General features: G+C 44.0%; 2 protein-coding genes across 2 annotated transcripts; one reads left to right on the forward strand and one right to left on the reverse strand.

The window, feature by feature from the left end:
• Positions 1-8,358: 8,358 nt before the first annotated feature.
• Positions 8,359-10,597, reverse strand: cetn2 (centrin, EF-hand protein, 2). The gene is made up of 5 exons (XM_037675906.1): positions 10,339-10,597; positions 10,091-10,255; positions 9,882-10,010; positions 9,627-9,764; positions 8,359-8,954 (listed from the first exon to the last, which is right to left on the reverse strand). The coding sequence occupies exons 1-5, from the start codon at positions 10,339-10,341 to the stop codon at positions 8,865-8,867; spliced, it is 525 nt and encodes a 174-aa protein (XP_037531834.1). The 5' UTR covers positions 10,342-10,597; the 3' UTR covers positions 8,359-8,864.
• A 1,036-nt stretch (positions 10,598-11,633) lies between these two features.
• nsdhl (NAD(P) dependent steroid dehydrogenase-like) lies at positions 11,634-14,765 on the forward strand. The gene is made up of 7 exons (XM_037675073.1): positions 11,634-11,685; positions 11,771-11,932; positions 12,311-12,457; positions 12,550-12,678; positions 12,893-13,035; positions 14,188-14,290; positions 14,427-14,765. The coding sequence occupies exons 1-7, from the start codon at positions 11,665-11,667 to the stop codon at positions 14,763-14,765; spliced, it is 1,044 nt and encodes a 347-aa protein (XP_037531001.1). The 5' UTR covers positions 11,634-11,664.
• Positions 14,766-15,163: the final 398 nt, after the last annotated feature.

The following is a 15,163-nucleotide window of genomic DNA, read 5'->3' on the forward strand; positions in this document are numbered from 1 at the left end:
CAAAACGCCTGTTTTTAGCCAGTCTGTAAGCTCGGATGAGCTCACAGCCGCTACACACACACCCTCCACTCATAAAGAGCCGGTGTCCTTAAATAAAGGTTTTTTTAAATCCACCGCCGCTCCCTCACATGCCCAGACGCTCACGTGACACCACGGTAAGCGAAATAACTTGTTGTCAATCAGGCCCGCACGATCACCTCCCAACGGTGTTTACGCGCTCCCGAGCGAGACAAGCAGCCTCCATCCAACGGCACTGTGTCGATGATGCACGCACAGCTGCCCGGCGCTCACCGGCCCACATCGGGATAAATGTGGGACCGCAGGCCGGGTCCGGTGGAGGTCCCTGCTCTCAGCGAAAACAACACACGCCTCTCCTGTATGAACGCGAGTGGCCGTCATCCACCGCGTCCCAGCGATCAGCAGCTCACGGCGGCATAAGCGTGAGACAGCTGAATGAATCCAATGACGGGCCCCGCCCTCAGCGAGAGCGGCGCGCGTCCCTCCAGAGGAAACGTGCGCTCCCGCGAGGCTCACAACCTTCACTTCATCAGCTGACACACGCCTCGCCTCAGCACACACCGCCCCGCCCGGACATGAAGGTTGGTCCGCGATCCAGTCACAGCGCGCGGGCGCGCGCAGAACAGCCCTTTCGAGAAAGCCTCGCCTTGGGTCACGCGGAAAACATTTCCGCGACGCATGACGGCGGTCGAGGCGGAGGTTTGGATGACATCCGTTCAAAACACGGCACATCATTTAAACGCACGTCCACTCCACGAACGTCACGCAGAGTGGTTAAAAACATGCTCACCGGACAGATGGAGGGACAGAGTGTTATGCAAGGGTTACACGCTGCAGTTTGCAACCCGACCCCCTCCGTTCGGAGGAGTTATAGAGACGGTCCTGTCATCACCAGACCAAGTCTCAGCCTTAAATGCAGAAATCCAAGAGCTTCTGATAAAAGGTGTAATCTCAAGAGTTCCCAACGAGGAGGAAAACACAGGGTTTTACTCAAGCTACTTCCTGGTCCCCGAAAGGACCGGAGGGATGAGACCGATTCTGGATCTGTCAGCTTTCATCAAAGCGATCATGAACAGATTTTTTCACATGTTGATGAACAGACAGCTGTTGGACAACATCCAGGAAAACGACTGGTTTGTCTCCATCGTTTTAAAAGATGCCTATTTTCACACACCAATCATCCCAAAACACAGAAAATTTCTGCGTTTCGCCTTTCAAGGGATGAAGTACCAGTACAACAGGTTGCCTTTTTTGGGTACTCCCTCGCGCCTCGTACGTTCTCAAGTGTGTGGAGACAGCCCTGCATCCACTGCACAAGCAGGGATGAGGGTTTTGTTTTTACCTGGACGACCTGCTGCCCCTGTCTCACTCCAGACAGGAAGCATTGATACAGGCTCAGGTGTTAGCATCACACCTGCTAAATCTGGTTTTCGCCATAACTGGAAGAAAAGCTCGATTTTCCCGGCCCAGATAATTGTTATCTGGGAGTGGAATTAAACTCAATTACCATGACGGCTCGTTTATCACAAACAAGAATCGACACTCTAAAAACCAATTACGCCACGTAAGACCTGGCAAAGTGGTAACAGCTGTCTCCGTCATGAAGCTGTTGGGAATGACGTCATCAGCTCACACAGTGGTCCCGCTGGGTTTGTTACACATGAGGCGCCTCCAGAGGTGGTTTACGCGTCTGCGTGTGGATCCAGTAAAACAAAAGAGACGGATGATCACTGTCCCTCCCTCCATGGGAGCAGACCTCCGACACTGGGGAAACACCCTGGCTCTGTCAGAGGGAGTCCCCGTCAGCAGATCCACGTCACGTGTCAGTCTTCACGGACGCGTCTCTGTCAGGTTGGGGTGGGGAACATGCCTATCTCAAGCAGTAGGGGCGCTGTGGCCCCACCGCACATCAGCCCACATCAATGTTTTGGAGTGTCGCACAGTGCTGAATGTGATTCAACTTTTTGCTCCCGTGCTACAGAATCAACACGTGTTGATTCACACAGACAACATGGTGACTGCTGCGTACATAAACCGCCAGGGGGGTGTGCGTTCAGCCCAGATGTTACACATTGCGCGGAAGCTACTGAGTTGGGTTCATCAAACCTGCTTTTATTAGAGCAGTTTACATATCCGATGTTCTGAACAGAGGGGCTGATGTGACGTCCAAGGGCGGCCCACGTTATGTGGACCGGATCCTCCATCCGGATCTGATGTTTTTCAGACGCAGCAGAAGTTGGCAAAGCAGCTGTGGACCTGTTTGCGATGCGAGAAGAACGCTCAATGTCAACTACGGTTTTCCCTGAGCCCGCGAGACGATCCATCGCTGGGGGGGGACGCATTTGCTCACAGTCGGTGGCCCAAAACGCTTTTTACGCGTTTCTTTCCCCCCCACCTCCTCTGTTTTTTACGGTCCATGAACCGAGTTCAAGAGGAGGGATTGACAGCCCTCCTTGGTGGCTCCCGGCGTGTGAACGCACTATGGTTCCCAGGCCTGCAACGTCTGTTGTTGGGTCGCCGTGGAACTGTCATGGAGGAAGGATGCTCTCCTTCAGGCAGGAGGAGCGACCAAGAGTTACCCAGAAATAGGTCAACACCGGTGGGTCTGACCGCTGAGCGGTTCCACTTAGAGGATGGGTCTCCCTCAGGAGATAGTGTGCACAATTCAAGATTCACGTGCTGCATCTACCACAGTTCTGTACACATCAAGGGGACGGCTTTTCAGCGCTGGTGCACAGAGAAGGTTTAGAGACCACCTCATGCCTTTTAAGCGGCGTGTTGTTTTTCTACAACAGCTGATGGATAGGGAGTTGGCTTTCAGTACGCTTTAACGTACGATTGCAGCCATCTCTTCCTGCCACAAAGGGTTTGGAGTCAGAACAGCTTTTATCACCCGCTGATGAAGCGGTTTCTAAAAGGTGTACAGAGATGTAGGCCTGTTTTCACGCCCACTTGTTTTCCACAGTGGGTTTAACGCTGGTCCTGCGAGCCCTGATCAAAGCTTCAATTGAGCCTCTGGATCAGGTTTCATTTAAATTCTTGTCTCTTTTAACAGCCCTGTTGCTGGTTTTAACACCCGCTAAGAGGGTAAGTATTTATCTGCCCTCTCTGTTGCTTCGTCATGCCTTAGAATTAGGCTGACGGGCAGCTCAGCTGATTTAAGACCAACCCAGCTTTTATGCCTAAAACATCACGAGCTCTTTTAAATCAAGAGTGATATCGTTGGAGGGGTTTTTTCCCCCCCACAGATCAGAAGAGGAAGCATCTTTTCATCTTCTCTGCCCGGTGCGGGCGTTTGACGTGTTACATAACGCACACAGCTGCAATGCGTTTCAAACTCAACAATGGTTTGTGCATTATAGAGATGTTTCTACAGGTCGCCGTTATCCATCCAGCGCTTATCACACTGGCTGTGTGAGGCCTTTTCTGAAGCCTACAGAGCATCAGATTTAGAGCCTCCTGTCAACCTCTAAGCACACTCGACCAGGGGTATCGCATCTTCGACTGCTCTGCATAATGGTTTGTCAATGCAGGACATTTGCACTGCGGCTGCATGGTCAACACCCTGCTCATTTATTCGCTTTTACCTACGTGATGTAACGGCTCGTTCCATGACACATTCTGTCCTTAGTGCTCTAACAGAATGAATATTGTTGTTCTCATGGAACTCTGTTTAAGCTCACTTCTGTCTGCATGCATTACAGTGTGAGATGTTGTTATCAGTCACAAGTCGTGTCTGTGATTTTGGTTATATTGTCACTAATCAGTTCATGATTATTGTTACCAATCAGTTCAATTGATTTATAATCAATTTATGGACATTAATCTGTTTATACTGTTCAGCCATGAACCAGTTGGTTCATGCCCCCCCCCCCCCCCCCCTTTCAACTTCTTCTTCCCGTTGAAAGTTTTCCGGGGTATTCATGCTTTGTCAGAACGCATAGCTACACAACATGCGTCTGTGCATGGCACATAATTACGCGATGCGTAGTTATGCACATGGGGAGCTGAGTGACAAGACGTTTTTTGGGCAAGCTTCCGCTTCTTACTGTGTTCGAATGGACCCAGTGAGGCGAGGACCACATCGGCTTCGCCCTTTACCCACTAAAGCGAAGGCCTTAAAGGGCGAAGCTTATATGACATAGAACGTTGGTTACGTACTGTAACCCCAGATTCTATGAATATAAGCGTAGCCCTTTAAGCGTCGGGCCTCACTGGCTCCTAAATGGCTGAAGAAAAAAGCTATTTTGGGAGCCGATTTCCCGCTCTTAACGTAATTTATACGGACCGGGTAGGGCCCACACAGCAGGTGGGCGTGGACTAATTTTTTTCAGTGCTTATGCTCTGCATAACGGGATAAACCCACTAAAGCGAAGGCCTTAAAGGGCTACGCTTATATTCATAGAATCTGGGGTTACAGTACGTAACCAACGTTTGTTATTGTTGATGTCACAAATAAAATGTTGTAATCATAACCATCATATCACGTCTTTATTTTGGTTTTATCCTCAAATGGTGTCCCCATTGAGTTTGTTGATTCTTATAAATATTTGGGTATCTTGGTCGACTCACATCTCAAGCTTCATGTGGAAAACTTGGTAAAGAAACTGAAAGTTAAACTGGGTTTCTTTTTCAGAAACAGATCCTGTCTAACTCTGAATGCTAGAAAACGCCTTGTATCTGTGACTTTCCTTCCCTCCATTGATTACGGTGACATTATTTACATGAACGTTCCTACAAGAACCCTGCAGATGTTGGATGCTGTCTATCATGGTGCACTAAGATTCATAACTGGCTGTGATTATCGTACCCACCACTGCACCCTGTATTCACTGGTTAACTGGACATTAACTTCACGCAGACTCTCTCACTGGTATATTTTCATCTTTAAATCACTTCTTGGTCTGTTGCCTTCATACATCTCCTCCTACATGTCTCTACGTGAGTGCAGCTACAGCGTGCGCTCTCAGGACATTATTACCTGCAGTGTTCCCTCAGTGTGGACTGAACTAGGCAAAAGGGCCTTCTCCTACTCTGCTGTTTCCTGGAATATCTTGCAAAAAGATTTGAAGCTCTCGACCTTGACCTCTCTAAGTTGCTTTAATAATCTGTTGGACTTCTGGCAGGGACCAATGCAGACATGTTCCTGTTTTTAGTTTTCTACATTCGCCTTAGAATCTAGCTGTTTTTTGTTACTATTTTGCCATCTTATTTTAATTTGTAAAAAAAAAAAAAAATCCGTATGCCTTTTTATAATTGTCTATTGTCGCTGTTGTCCATTGTTGTCATCACTCTTTGTTGAAATCAGGTCTCTCTTGTAAATGAGTCCTGGAGGCTCAATGGGATTAACCTGTCTAAATAAAGGTTGAATGAATTTATGTAGAGATTACCATATAAACAGACGGCTCAACTTCTATTCATGTTTCACGTGTTGGTGAGTTAAAGAAAGGATTTGAAAGGAACTGAAGAGCCACGATGAACTGAAACAGGAACACATTAGTCTGTCAAAATATATTTCAACAAAAGGCTTTACTGTACAACATTTGGACTGTAACTCACCTTCTTTGCTAATTTGAGAATGGGGGTGTGTTTTGAAAATGAATAAGTAGATATGAACTCTTCATTTTGTTCTGATATTGAAATATGTAGCATAACGACACACTATCTTATTTCACACCAGAGATGACAAACTTAAATCTTTTTCTTTTGCCCCTCCCTTCATGGCTTGCCACAGATGTCTTTCCCAATGCAACTACAGTGTGTGTACATGTGGGGGATTAAAGTGGAGCAAATGAGGGTGGCAGCAGGTGTGGGTGCTTTATCTTTCTCACATTTTAATGTTATTGTCAGGAGGATTTGAACCGGCAACTTTCTAATCACAAACTTGCCTTCTCTAACCTCTGCCCCCAGATGACAAGTTTGAGTCCATCTTTGATAAAATATATATATTTAGCATTTCTCTTTTTGGTCTCTTTTTGCTAACATGGTGCAGTAACATTTAGATGTTTGTATCTTGATGTAAAATACAGATGATGTTTTTAGTTAAAAATGTAGTGTAAACCTGGGGTTCTCAAACTTTTTGGGTTCTGGGACTCCCTAACCTTCATGTTTATGAAATCATTTTCTTCCATTTGTCTCTTTAATGCATGCTTGTGTAAAATAAATACTTAAGACCTGCTCCTTAATAATGTTAATACAATTTTTATACTTTTACTCATGGTGTATTTTCATTGAAGACACTATTAACACATTTTTAATTTCAACTTCCAAAAACTACAGTTTTGAGAAAATTAACAATATCAAAAAACGTTTTTAAACTGTATCCATTCACATAACGAACATAACAAATGTATCGGCACTTCTTGAAATTATTACAGAAAACTCTATAAAACTGAACAGAATCATAACAGCAGTAGTCAGACCAAGTTACGGCTTCATTTGTAAACTGACTGATGCTGGAACGCAAACAGTGGAGGCAGGGGGGTCCTCCCCCAGAACATTTTGAATAAAGTAGATGTGATTTCCTGCATTTTGGTGTATTTTAACAGGTTGTTAAACATCTACGTCTTTCAGCTTTTCCCTCTTCAGAAGTCATCACAGCAAGTCATCCTCCATCTCTGTCCTCACTCCATCTACCTCCATGTCCTCTAACTGCATCCATATATCTCCTCTTTGTCTTTTTCCTGGCAGCTGCATTTCTAACATCCTTCTACCAGTATACCCACTGTCCCTCCTCTGGACATGTCCAAACCATCTCAGTCTGGCCTCTCTAACTTTATCTCCCAGTTGTTCAACCTGTGCTGTACCTCTGATGATCTCGTTCCTAATCTTATCCATCCTTGTCACTCCTAAGTAGAACCATCATCTTCATTTCTGCCACTTCCAGTTCTTTCTCCTGTCTTTGTGTCCATGTCTCTGTCTCCAGACTATACAACATAGCTGGTCTCACCACTGTCTTGTAAACTTTTCCTTTGACCTTTGCTGACACCCTTTTGTCACAAATTACTCCTGAAACTTTTCTCCATCCACTCCATCCTGCCTGAACTCTATTTTTCACTTCTTTACCACACTCCCCATTTTCCTGGACAGTGGACCCCAAATACTTGAAGTCCTGCATCTTTGTGACCTCTGCTCCTTGTAGCCTCACTGTTCCACCGGCCTCCCTCTCATTCACACACATGTACTCTGTCTTACTACGTCTGACTTTCATTTATTTTCTTTCAAGTGCATACCTCCACCTCTTCAAGTTCTCTTCCACCTGTTTCCTGTTCTCACCACAGATCACAATGTCATCTGCAAACATTATAGTCCACGGGGATTCCTGCCTGACCTCATCTGTTAGTTGGTTCATCACCAGAGCAAACAAGAAGGGGCTCAGATTCGATCCTTGATGCATCCCACCTCCACCTTGAAGCTGTCACTCCTACAGCACATCTCACCACTGTCCTGCTGTCCTCATACATGTCCTGTATCAGTCTAACATACTTCTCTGCCACTCTAGATTTCCTCATGCAATACAACACGTCCTCCCTCGGCGCTGTCGTGTTTTTTCATGTGTTAAACATTTGTTGTTATATACATACATTTTTTTTTGTTGACCTCCAAGCACCGGCTCGCTGACCCCTGGGAACCCATTTGACAGCGACTGGTGCAAACTATTTTCAAATTTGTTTGAAAATTCTCAGTGAAATTCATTTATTTCAGGATGTTTTTGGTTTATCTTTAGGGAAATGAGACGATCCAGGGGAGGCTTCATTTGCTCACAAGTCTCGGATTAATAACTTGGGCGGTTTTATTCAGCATTTTTGTTTCCGTCCAGAGGTTTTGTAGGATAGATATTTGTGGAGTAAAATGTCTTTACATACTTTTTGATCCTGTTATAGTATGCTGTAAAACTTCAGTCTTATTTCTACCATTGGACTGTAATAGAAAATTCAACGATTAGTCTTGAATGGAATATTTTAAACTAATTGTGTGGTAAAAATAATAGGCGTGTTCTCCCTTACACTCCTCCGTAATCAGCTAATTTGCAAGTAAAATATGATTCTGCTCAAATGGGTAAATATTTTTCCTGACCCATTTAAAGAAACAAAACCCCTGCTGCTGGCTCGTCAGAACAGACGGGGTTTAAAGACTAAAATCTGGCACGCTGGCAAAAGCTGCATGAAAAAAAAAGGTGCTAAATCTAAGGGGAAGCAGCTAAAATCAAGCTGCTAAAGTCAGTCATTTCAATCACAGCAGTGGAATAAAATCAAGCATTTATGATTCAGATTTTAAAAAGCGATAAAGTGAAAAACACCAGGCGAGATGAACTGCTTCATTATATTTAATCTACTCTATAATTACTCAGTTCACAGTATACAAAACAGGAAATATACGAACAACAGAAATATAAATACTTTGTGGATATCATTCATAGCTTTGAGATGGTGGGAGCTGCTGTTTGGAGGGTGTGCAGGTCTGAGAGGTCGCTCGATCCTCTGATTGTGAAGGTCGCATCGTTAGGAGGCACAAGGTCACGCTGCTCATCCGAGAATGAAATGCACTTAAACTGAGCCAAAACACACCACAGCACATCAAATAAGCTAAACTGGTTGAACATATAACGCACGAGTTCTGCCATTAAATAAAGCGCTGGAATGTATCGTCACCGTTTTTCCTGCAAACACTGAGACTTGGCGATAAATAAACACGTTCTCATACTGAGCGTTAATAAAAACCTGCGGTGGCTGGATTAGGACGCACGTTTGTCAGTGTATGGCACCACAAAGTAATAAAGGGTTTTCGAACACATCATAAGCAGCGTTACACGTGAAGCCCCGCCCCCTGTGATGTCACACGTTCCTTCAGTACAGGCAGGTTTTCTTCATGATTCGCAAGAACTCCTGCTCATTCACTTCTCCGTCTCCATCCCGGTCCGCCTCGTCGATCATCTCCTGCAGAAACACACACGTTTAAGAGGAAGATGAAGAAGAAGAGGGGCACAGCAAGAAAACTCAACTAGCCTGAGAAACGGTCGGATACAAAAACAAAATACAAACATGGTTACAGCGCCAACAGTTCTACAGATGATGACCTAAAAGTTGGCGTGGTCGTGGCTGAAAGTTCTTTTCAACGCATAATCCGAGCACTAAGAGATTGCGCAAGAAATATCTTGCCATGAACCACTTGCGAGTTAACTTTGTCTGTCTGTTAGCATAATATCTTATGAATCGCTGGATGAATTTTAATGAAACTTTCTGGAAACAACTGTTTAATTTACATCTATAACTAGTTAACTTTTAGAGCCAACACCTTTAAAGATGGCTGCCAAAGCCGACTAATCAGAGAAAACACTGAAACGGTTATACTTTATAGTCAGTTTTACAGATATTGTGGTAAAATTTACTGTGGCTGTGAGTCGTTTACAACACATACCCCAAGTGCTAATTATTGCATGAGGTCGTTGCTTAAATATTTAGCATTAAATGTGGGTGTCAACTGTGTCCGTCTGTTAGCAAAATAACTCATGAACCACTAAGCATATATTAATGAAACTTTCAGGAGGTAAACATCAGCTGCACATGTACAACTGATTAACGTTTGGAGTCAGTGGTGCCGCACAACACCTGCAGCTCCTCGTCCGTCAGGTTTTCTCCCAGCTCTTTGGCCACTCTCTTCAGGTTCTTGAAGGAGATCTTGCCCGTCTCGTCGTCGTCAAACAGCCTGAAAGCCTTCATGATCTCCTCTTTGGAATCCTTTTCAGCCTGAAATGAATGAATAAAGACGACAAACTGAAATCCTGCTCAGCCTGTGTCAAAGTACACAGATGGAATAAAACAGAAGTAAACACTGTCAAGTTGAACCACTATGCTTCTGTGCACCATTTTCTGTGTCATGACTGACAGGAAGTCAGCGAAGGAGATCTTTCCTGTGCCCTCCTTGTCCACCTCTGCGATCATCTTCTTGATCTCCTCTTTCTTTGGTTCAAAGCCCAGAGCTCTCATGGCCACCTGACTCAGGATCAGAAAGATGGAGTCAGAGAGAGCAGCCTCCTTCACAGCTCAGCTCTGAGTCTGCAGCTTCATTTTACCTTCAGCTCCTTCACGTCAATGAACCCAGAACCATCAGTATCGAAGAGCTCGAAGGCCTCCCTGATCTCCTGCTTCTGCTCCTCAGTCAGCTCCGGCTTGGGGGCTGTCTTCTTGCGGGGTGGAGGCACCGGACCCTGCAGGGATGGCCTCTTGGCACTGGTTGCCTGGAGGTGGGACACACAGGTGGAGGTAAAACCGTAAAAACACTCAAATAAACTAAAGGCTATTTACATCCGTTGTCACTCACCATTGGTTTGTGTGCGTTTGATGGGAATGAATTCCTGTTTTCGCCTCATGTACGAAGGAGGAGCCCAGTCGGCGTTAACGCTTCATGAAACAACAGAACCTCGTCTTTTATATCAAAGATTTAAAAACAAAGTACGATAAATAAATTGGTTCTCGCTAACAACGTTCACGCTAGCTGCTGTCGCCGAGGCACGGTGTTTGTTTTAGTGACCGTAAAGAAGGCTACAGGGTTTATGGATGTTGTTGCCATGGGGAACACACGGCAGGAGGCAGACGGGCACGAGCGGAGACGAAAACAAACGCACCAATCGGGCAAGGAGCTGAAAATCACATGGTTTCGTGGGGAATTAGAACAATATAATAAAAATTATAAAAGCTGTGGAGTTCGTCTGGTAATAACCCACTTAGTTCAGACTTCTGCGTTGTATTTGCATGATTATTATAAAATTGCAACATTAATAGTCTTTATCCTGTCGAAACAGTAAACTTGGCTCGATACACCCCCTAGTGTCCATTTAAAACATTACACTTGGTTCATGACAAACTGTTAAAAAGTCTAGAAATTATTTATTTTAGTCATTGTTTATTTGCTGTGTTAAGTAAAATGTTGTAATCTAAAAATGACAGAATTATAGCCCAAACACAAAGAAAATAAACCCGCTTTACGCTCTTTATTAAATAAACTATCTATTCCTGTCTTTTTTTTACACAAATAATGAAGAATGATTTGATTAAAAGTACAAGTCATATATATAACCAAAAATAATAATATTGAATTAACTACTCGATATGTTTTCTTTAGATTTTCATTACTTCTTCTCAATGACGACGTAAGGCTTCTTCTTATATTTCGATCTCAAACACGTACGTGTCCATGAAAATAGTAAACCAGATAAAACAACGAATATAGATTACTAGATTTCATGTACTTTTGATAGTTTAGTCTTGAATAGGCGTGGTCTTTGACCTAGAAGGCGGGCTAAATATGGTTCAAGCTCTTGATTGGTGTAAAGTATCGCGTTCTTTGACGTAATTTAAGGCCATTGGTTACTCACAGAAGTCTCCTCTGTGATTGGTTACATCTTGACCAATCACAGAGGCGCATTCTCAGCTGATTTTTCCCAGCTTAAATTTGTTCTCGGTTAAGTTAGCTAATGAATTGGTACCTAGCTTAAATGTGCTGGTAACTGTACCACTTCTTTTTTAAGTTAAAAAACCGGCTCATTTTTATCTTATGCTTTAAGTAATCAGGAAGACGTAGCACTTTTTTTGTTGTTGTTGGTAAGAATACGTTTCTTTCCCACCTGTCAGTCAGTTTTCATGTATTATGGCCACGCGTCTTCGACCGGTGAGTTAAAGCATAAATATCACAGTTCTGTTTTGATGTCAACAAGTCTGTTTTGGGTTGTTTATCGCTCTTTTTTGTCTGGCAGAGCAGTAAACGGTGTGCAGTGATCGGAGGCTCTGGTTTCCTGGGCAGACATCTGGTGGAGAAGCTGCAGGATCGAGGTTATTCCGTCTCTGTGTTTGACATCCGGCAGAGCTACGAGCTGCCAGGCGTCTCCTTCCACCAGGGAGACCTCTGCGACAAACAGGTCCGACTGTCTCTGCTAATCCATGAATTAATAAACTGATTGAAGTCAGGCGTCACAACTCTGGATTACAGTTACTTTAAACATTTCATATAATGGTGAACTAAGCTTGAGTCAGAGGTGATGAAACATAATATGTAGCTTTATCCTCTAAACAATTTTGAGCACATTTGCTCTGAGATGTGCTGCTGCAGGGAATATTGAGCCACTTGACATCAACACATGTCAGGCCAAATGACTTAACCAGCCTCGTTTGGTTGTTTACGTCCTTATCTTGTTTTTACCTACTTGCTTTTATTTTCACACTGTATTCAAAACTGTGTATTCAGTAGGAGAGTGCAAATGTCAGAAGCTGTGAGGCGTCCGGTCTGTTTTCTCCAGGCTCTGCTGTCAGCTCTGAAGGATGTATCTCTGGTTTTCCACTGCGCCTCTCCAGCCCCAGGGAGCGACGATCGCGCTCTGTTTGAGAGGGTCAACATTCAGGGCACGAAGACGGTCATCGAGGCTTGCATTCAGGCTGGAGTACAGGTAATGTGTGGAAAGCCCCGCACCCCTCTTGAGGTTTTTCTTGCAGAATAAATACACAGCTTTAAAGTGTCTAAACTATTTGACGTTACCAGAAACTGGTCTTGACGAGCAGTGCCAGCGTGGTGTTCGAAGGGACGGACATTAAGAATGGAAGAGAGGACCTGCCCTATGCCAAAAAGCCCATCGACTACTACACACAGACCAAAATTCAGCAGGAGAAGGTAGCAGACATGTTTTCTTTAAAACCGTTATCTGAAGGATGTAGACTGAATAGAAATCAGTGAATTCAGTGAATAGTTGTCAGAGTTGACCTCTTGCACCATGAGGTCATCATGTGTCATGGATTCAAATGGTAAACGGGGAACAAAGAGTTGACAGCACTCTGTGTTGCAGTGCAAAGTTCACTCTTGTAAATGTTCTGTTTCTTTGTTTTAGTTGGTCCTCGGAGCGTGTGACAAGCAGAAAGGTTTCCTCACAGTCGCCATTCGACCTCATGGCATCTTTGGCCCTCGGGATCCACAGCTGGTTCCCATCATGGTGGACGCCGCTCGAAAGGGGAAGATGAAGTTCATCATCGGGTTAGTAAGAGACAATTTTTTTAAAAAGGTTTTTGAGCGTCTAAACAAACATAAAAATCACTTTAAACTTAATCTACGGCTAATTAGTGCCTTTATTCTTGAGTTCAATATTAATCTGCACACATTAAAGGGTCATTCAGTGGATTTAACACATGGAGGTGTTGTGAGGATGTGTGTTACATCATTGAAGTGTGGGTTTGAATAGATGGATGCCAAGAGGATGTTTAATAAAAAATAATATAAAAAAACAGCAAAGATACAGAATGATTCTTTATAAGGAAACAAGGCAACAAACTGGTCCTTTGCTTTTTCTATTTATTTCCTTCCACATTTGCTGTCATCAACTGCTGTTGGAATGTGGGTAATAATGTTTTTGCCTGTGTGTGTTCATTTGCAACACTTGTACTCCTGGACCTTATCGCTGCTTTTGATACTGTTGACCACAATATCCTTATATCAAGGTTAGACCACTGGGTTGGGATTACAGGTGCAGCATTAGAATGGTTCAGTTCATACTTAAGTGACAGGAGTTTCTGTGTGAAGGTTGGAAATGGTGTATCTGTGTCAGTGCCTCTTTCCTGTGGGGTCCCACATGGCTCGATTCTTGGACCCCTTTTATTGTCACTCTATCTGCTGCCTTTGGGATCTATCTTGAGGAAACATGGAAACATTTCACGTTATGCCGATGATTGTCAGAGTTATCTGCACTTGAAAGCCATTTGTCTGTCTGTTATCAAAATATCATATGAATCACCGGGCAGACTTTAATGAGACTTTGAAAATGTAATCATTGTATAACTGGTTGTTTTTTTCGAGTCAGTCTAGTTCAAGAAGGCTGTCACAAATAATCATGGTACCCAACACAAAATTGGCAACTACTCAGTCAGTTTTACAGATATTTAGATTAAAGTCTAGTTTGGTAGTAGCTGAGCGTTAACCTCAGCAAACACTCTGAGCGCTAACAGGTCAAGCTAGATTTCTCAATATTATAAAAGATTATGCAGAACATAATTTTTGAAGATTTCCCTAAAACGGCTCCAACTGGGTCATTTCTCAACACAAGACGAGGCTGTTTTAAAGCTCTGGACTGAAATGCAATCTGCATTTCTTCAAAGAATGCTGAGTTTTTAATTTGTTGTTTGTTTTCTTCAGTGACGGGACCAATCTGGTAGATTTCACATTTGTGGAAAATGTTGTCCATGGACACATCCTGGCTGCTGAGTGCCTGAGACCAGACTCTCCCATCTGTGGCAAAGTGAGCCCTTGAGGTTTTTTTTAATGCATCTGTTCAGAATCACGTCTCTTTATTGGTACTTGTTTCTGCTTTGGCTCTCCGATTTGAGTCCTAGGTGGAAAAATCTTTAATCCTGTACGTTCCTCTTCTCCTCCAGTCGTATCACATCACCAACGACGAGCCAATTTGCTTCTGGGACTTCATGTGTGAGATGCTGGTGGGTCTGGGTTATGCCGCTCCACGTTTCCACCTCCCGTACTGGCTCGTGTACGGTCTGGCCCTGCTCCTCTGGCTGCTCACCTGGATCCTGCGCCCTTTTGTGTCGCTCAAACCAACTTTTACACCCATGAGAGTGGCTTTGGCTGGAACCCATCACTATTACAGCTGCAAACGCGCCAAAGAGGACCTGGGCTACAAACCGGTGGTCAGTCTGAAGGAGGGGATAGCACGCACCGTGCAGAGTTACCCTCATCTCAGACACAATGGTACAAATTGACATTGTTATAGAAAATCACATTTTTGACCTGAAAGGACAGTTCAAGTCACTACTTCTGTGCCTTTTCACTTTATTCCCACCAGCAGGTGGCAGCAAATGATCTTTGTACTGCAATGCATTCTTTTTGAACAGTAAAGACCATTCATGACATCATTTGACTTCACATGGAGTTACTTTTGCGTTAATTTTTATGCTTAACGTACTGTGAGATCGAAAAGCCTGAATTATTCTCATGCAGCTCTGGAGGAAGAGCTGCAGGTTGATAACTTTCCCCATCCATGTTCTGAACTCTCTGCAAGTGAGGTGCTGAAAACCACTTTACCTCTTCAATGATGTCTGTGTGTGTGTGTGTGTGTGTGTGTGTGTGTGTGTGTGTGTGTGTGTGTGTGTGTGTGTGT

The sequence above is a fragment of the Nematolebias whitei genome, chromosome 4 (assembly GCF_014905685.2).
Source record: "Nematolebias whitei isolate Nwh7 chromosome 4, NemWhi1, whole genome shotgun sequence".
NCBI lineage: Eukaryota > Metazoa > Chordata > Actinopteri > Cyprinodontiformes > Rivulidae > Nematolebias > Nematolebias whitei.

Bases quoted from the DNA above. Each gene is read 5' to 3' on its own strand.
- cetn2 (XM_037675906.1), bottom strand. The intron at 9,765-9,881 runs GTGCACAGAAGC...CATTCATTTCAG, and splicing joins CAGTCATGACACAGAAAATG to GCTGAAAAGGATTCCAAAGA. The intron at 8,955-9,626 runs GTGTTGTGCGGC...GTGTTTCTGCAG, and splicing joins TGACGGACGAGGAGCTGCAG to GAGATGATCGACGAGGCGGA.
- nsdhl (XM_037675073.1), top strand. From the start codon at position 11,665: ATGGCCACGCGTCTTCGACCG. The intron at 11,933-12,310 runs GTCCGACTGTCT...TGTTTTCTCCAG, and splicing joins GAGACCTCTGCGACAAACAG to GCTCTGCTGTCAGCTCTGAA. The intron at 12,458-12,549 runs GTAATGTGTGGA...TGACGTTACCAG, and splicing joins GCATTCAGGCTGGAGTACAG to AAACTGGTCTTGACGAGCAG.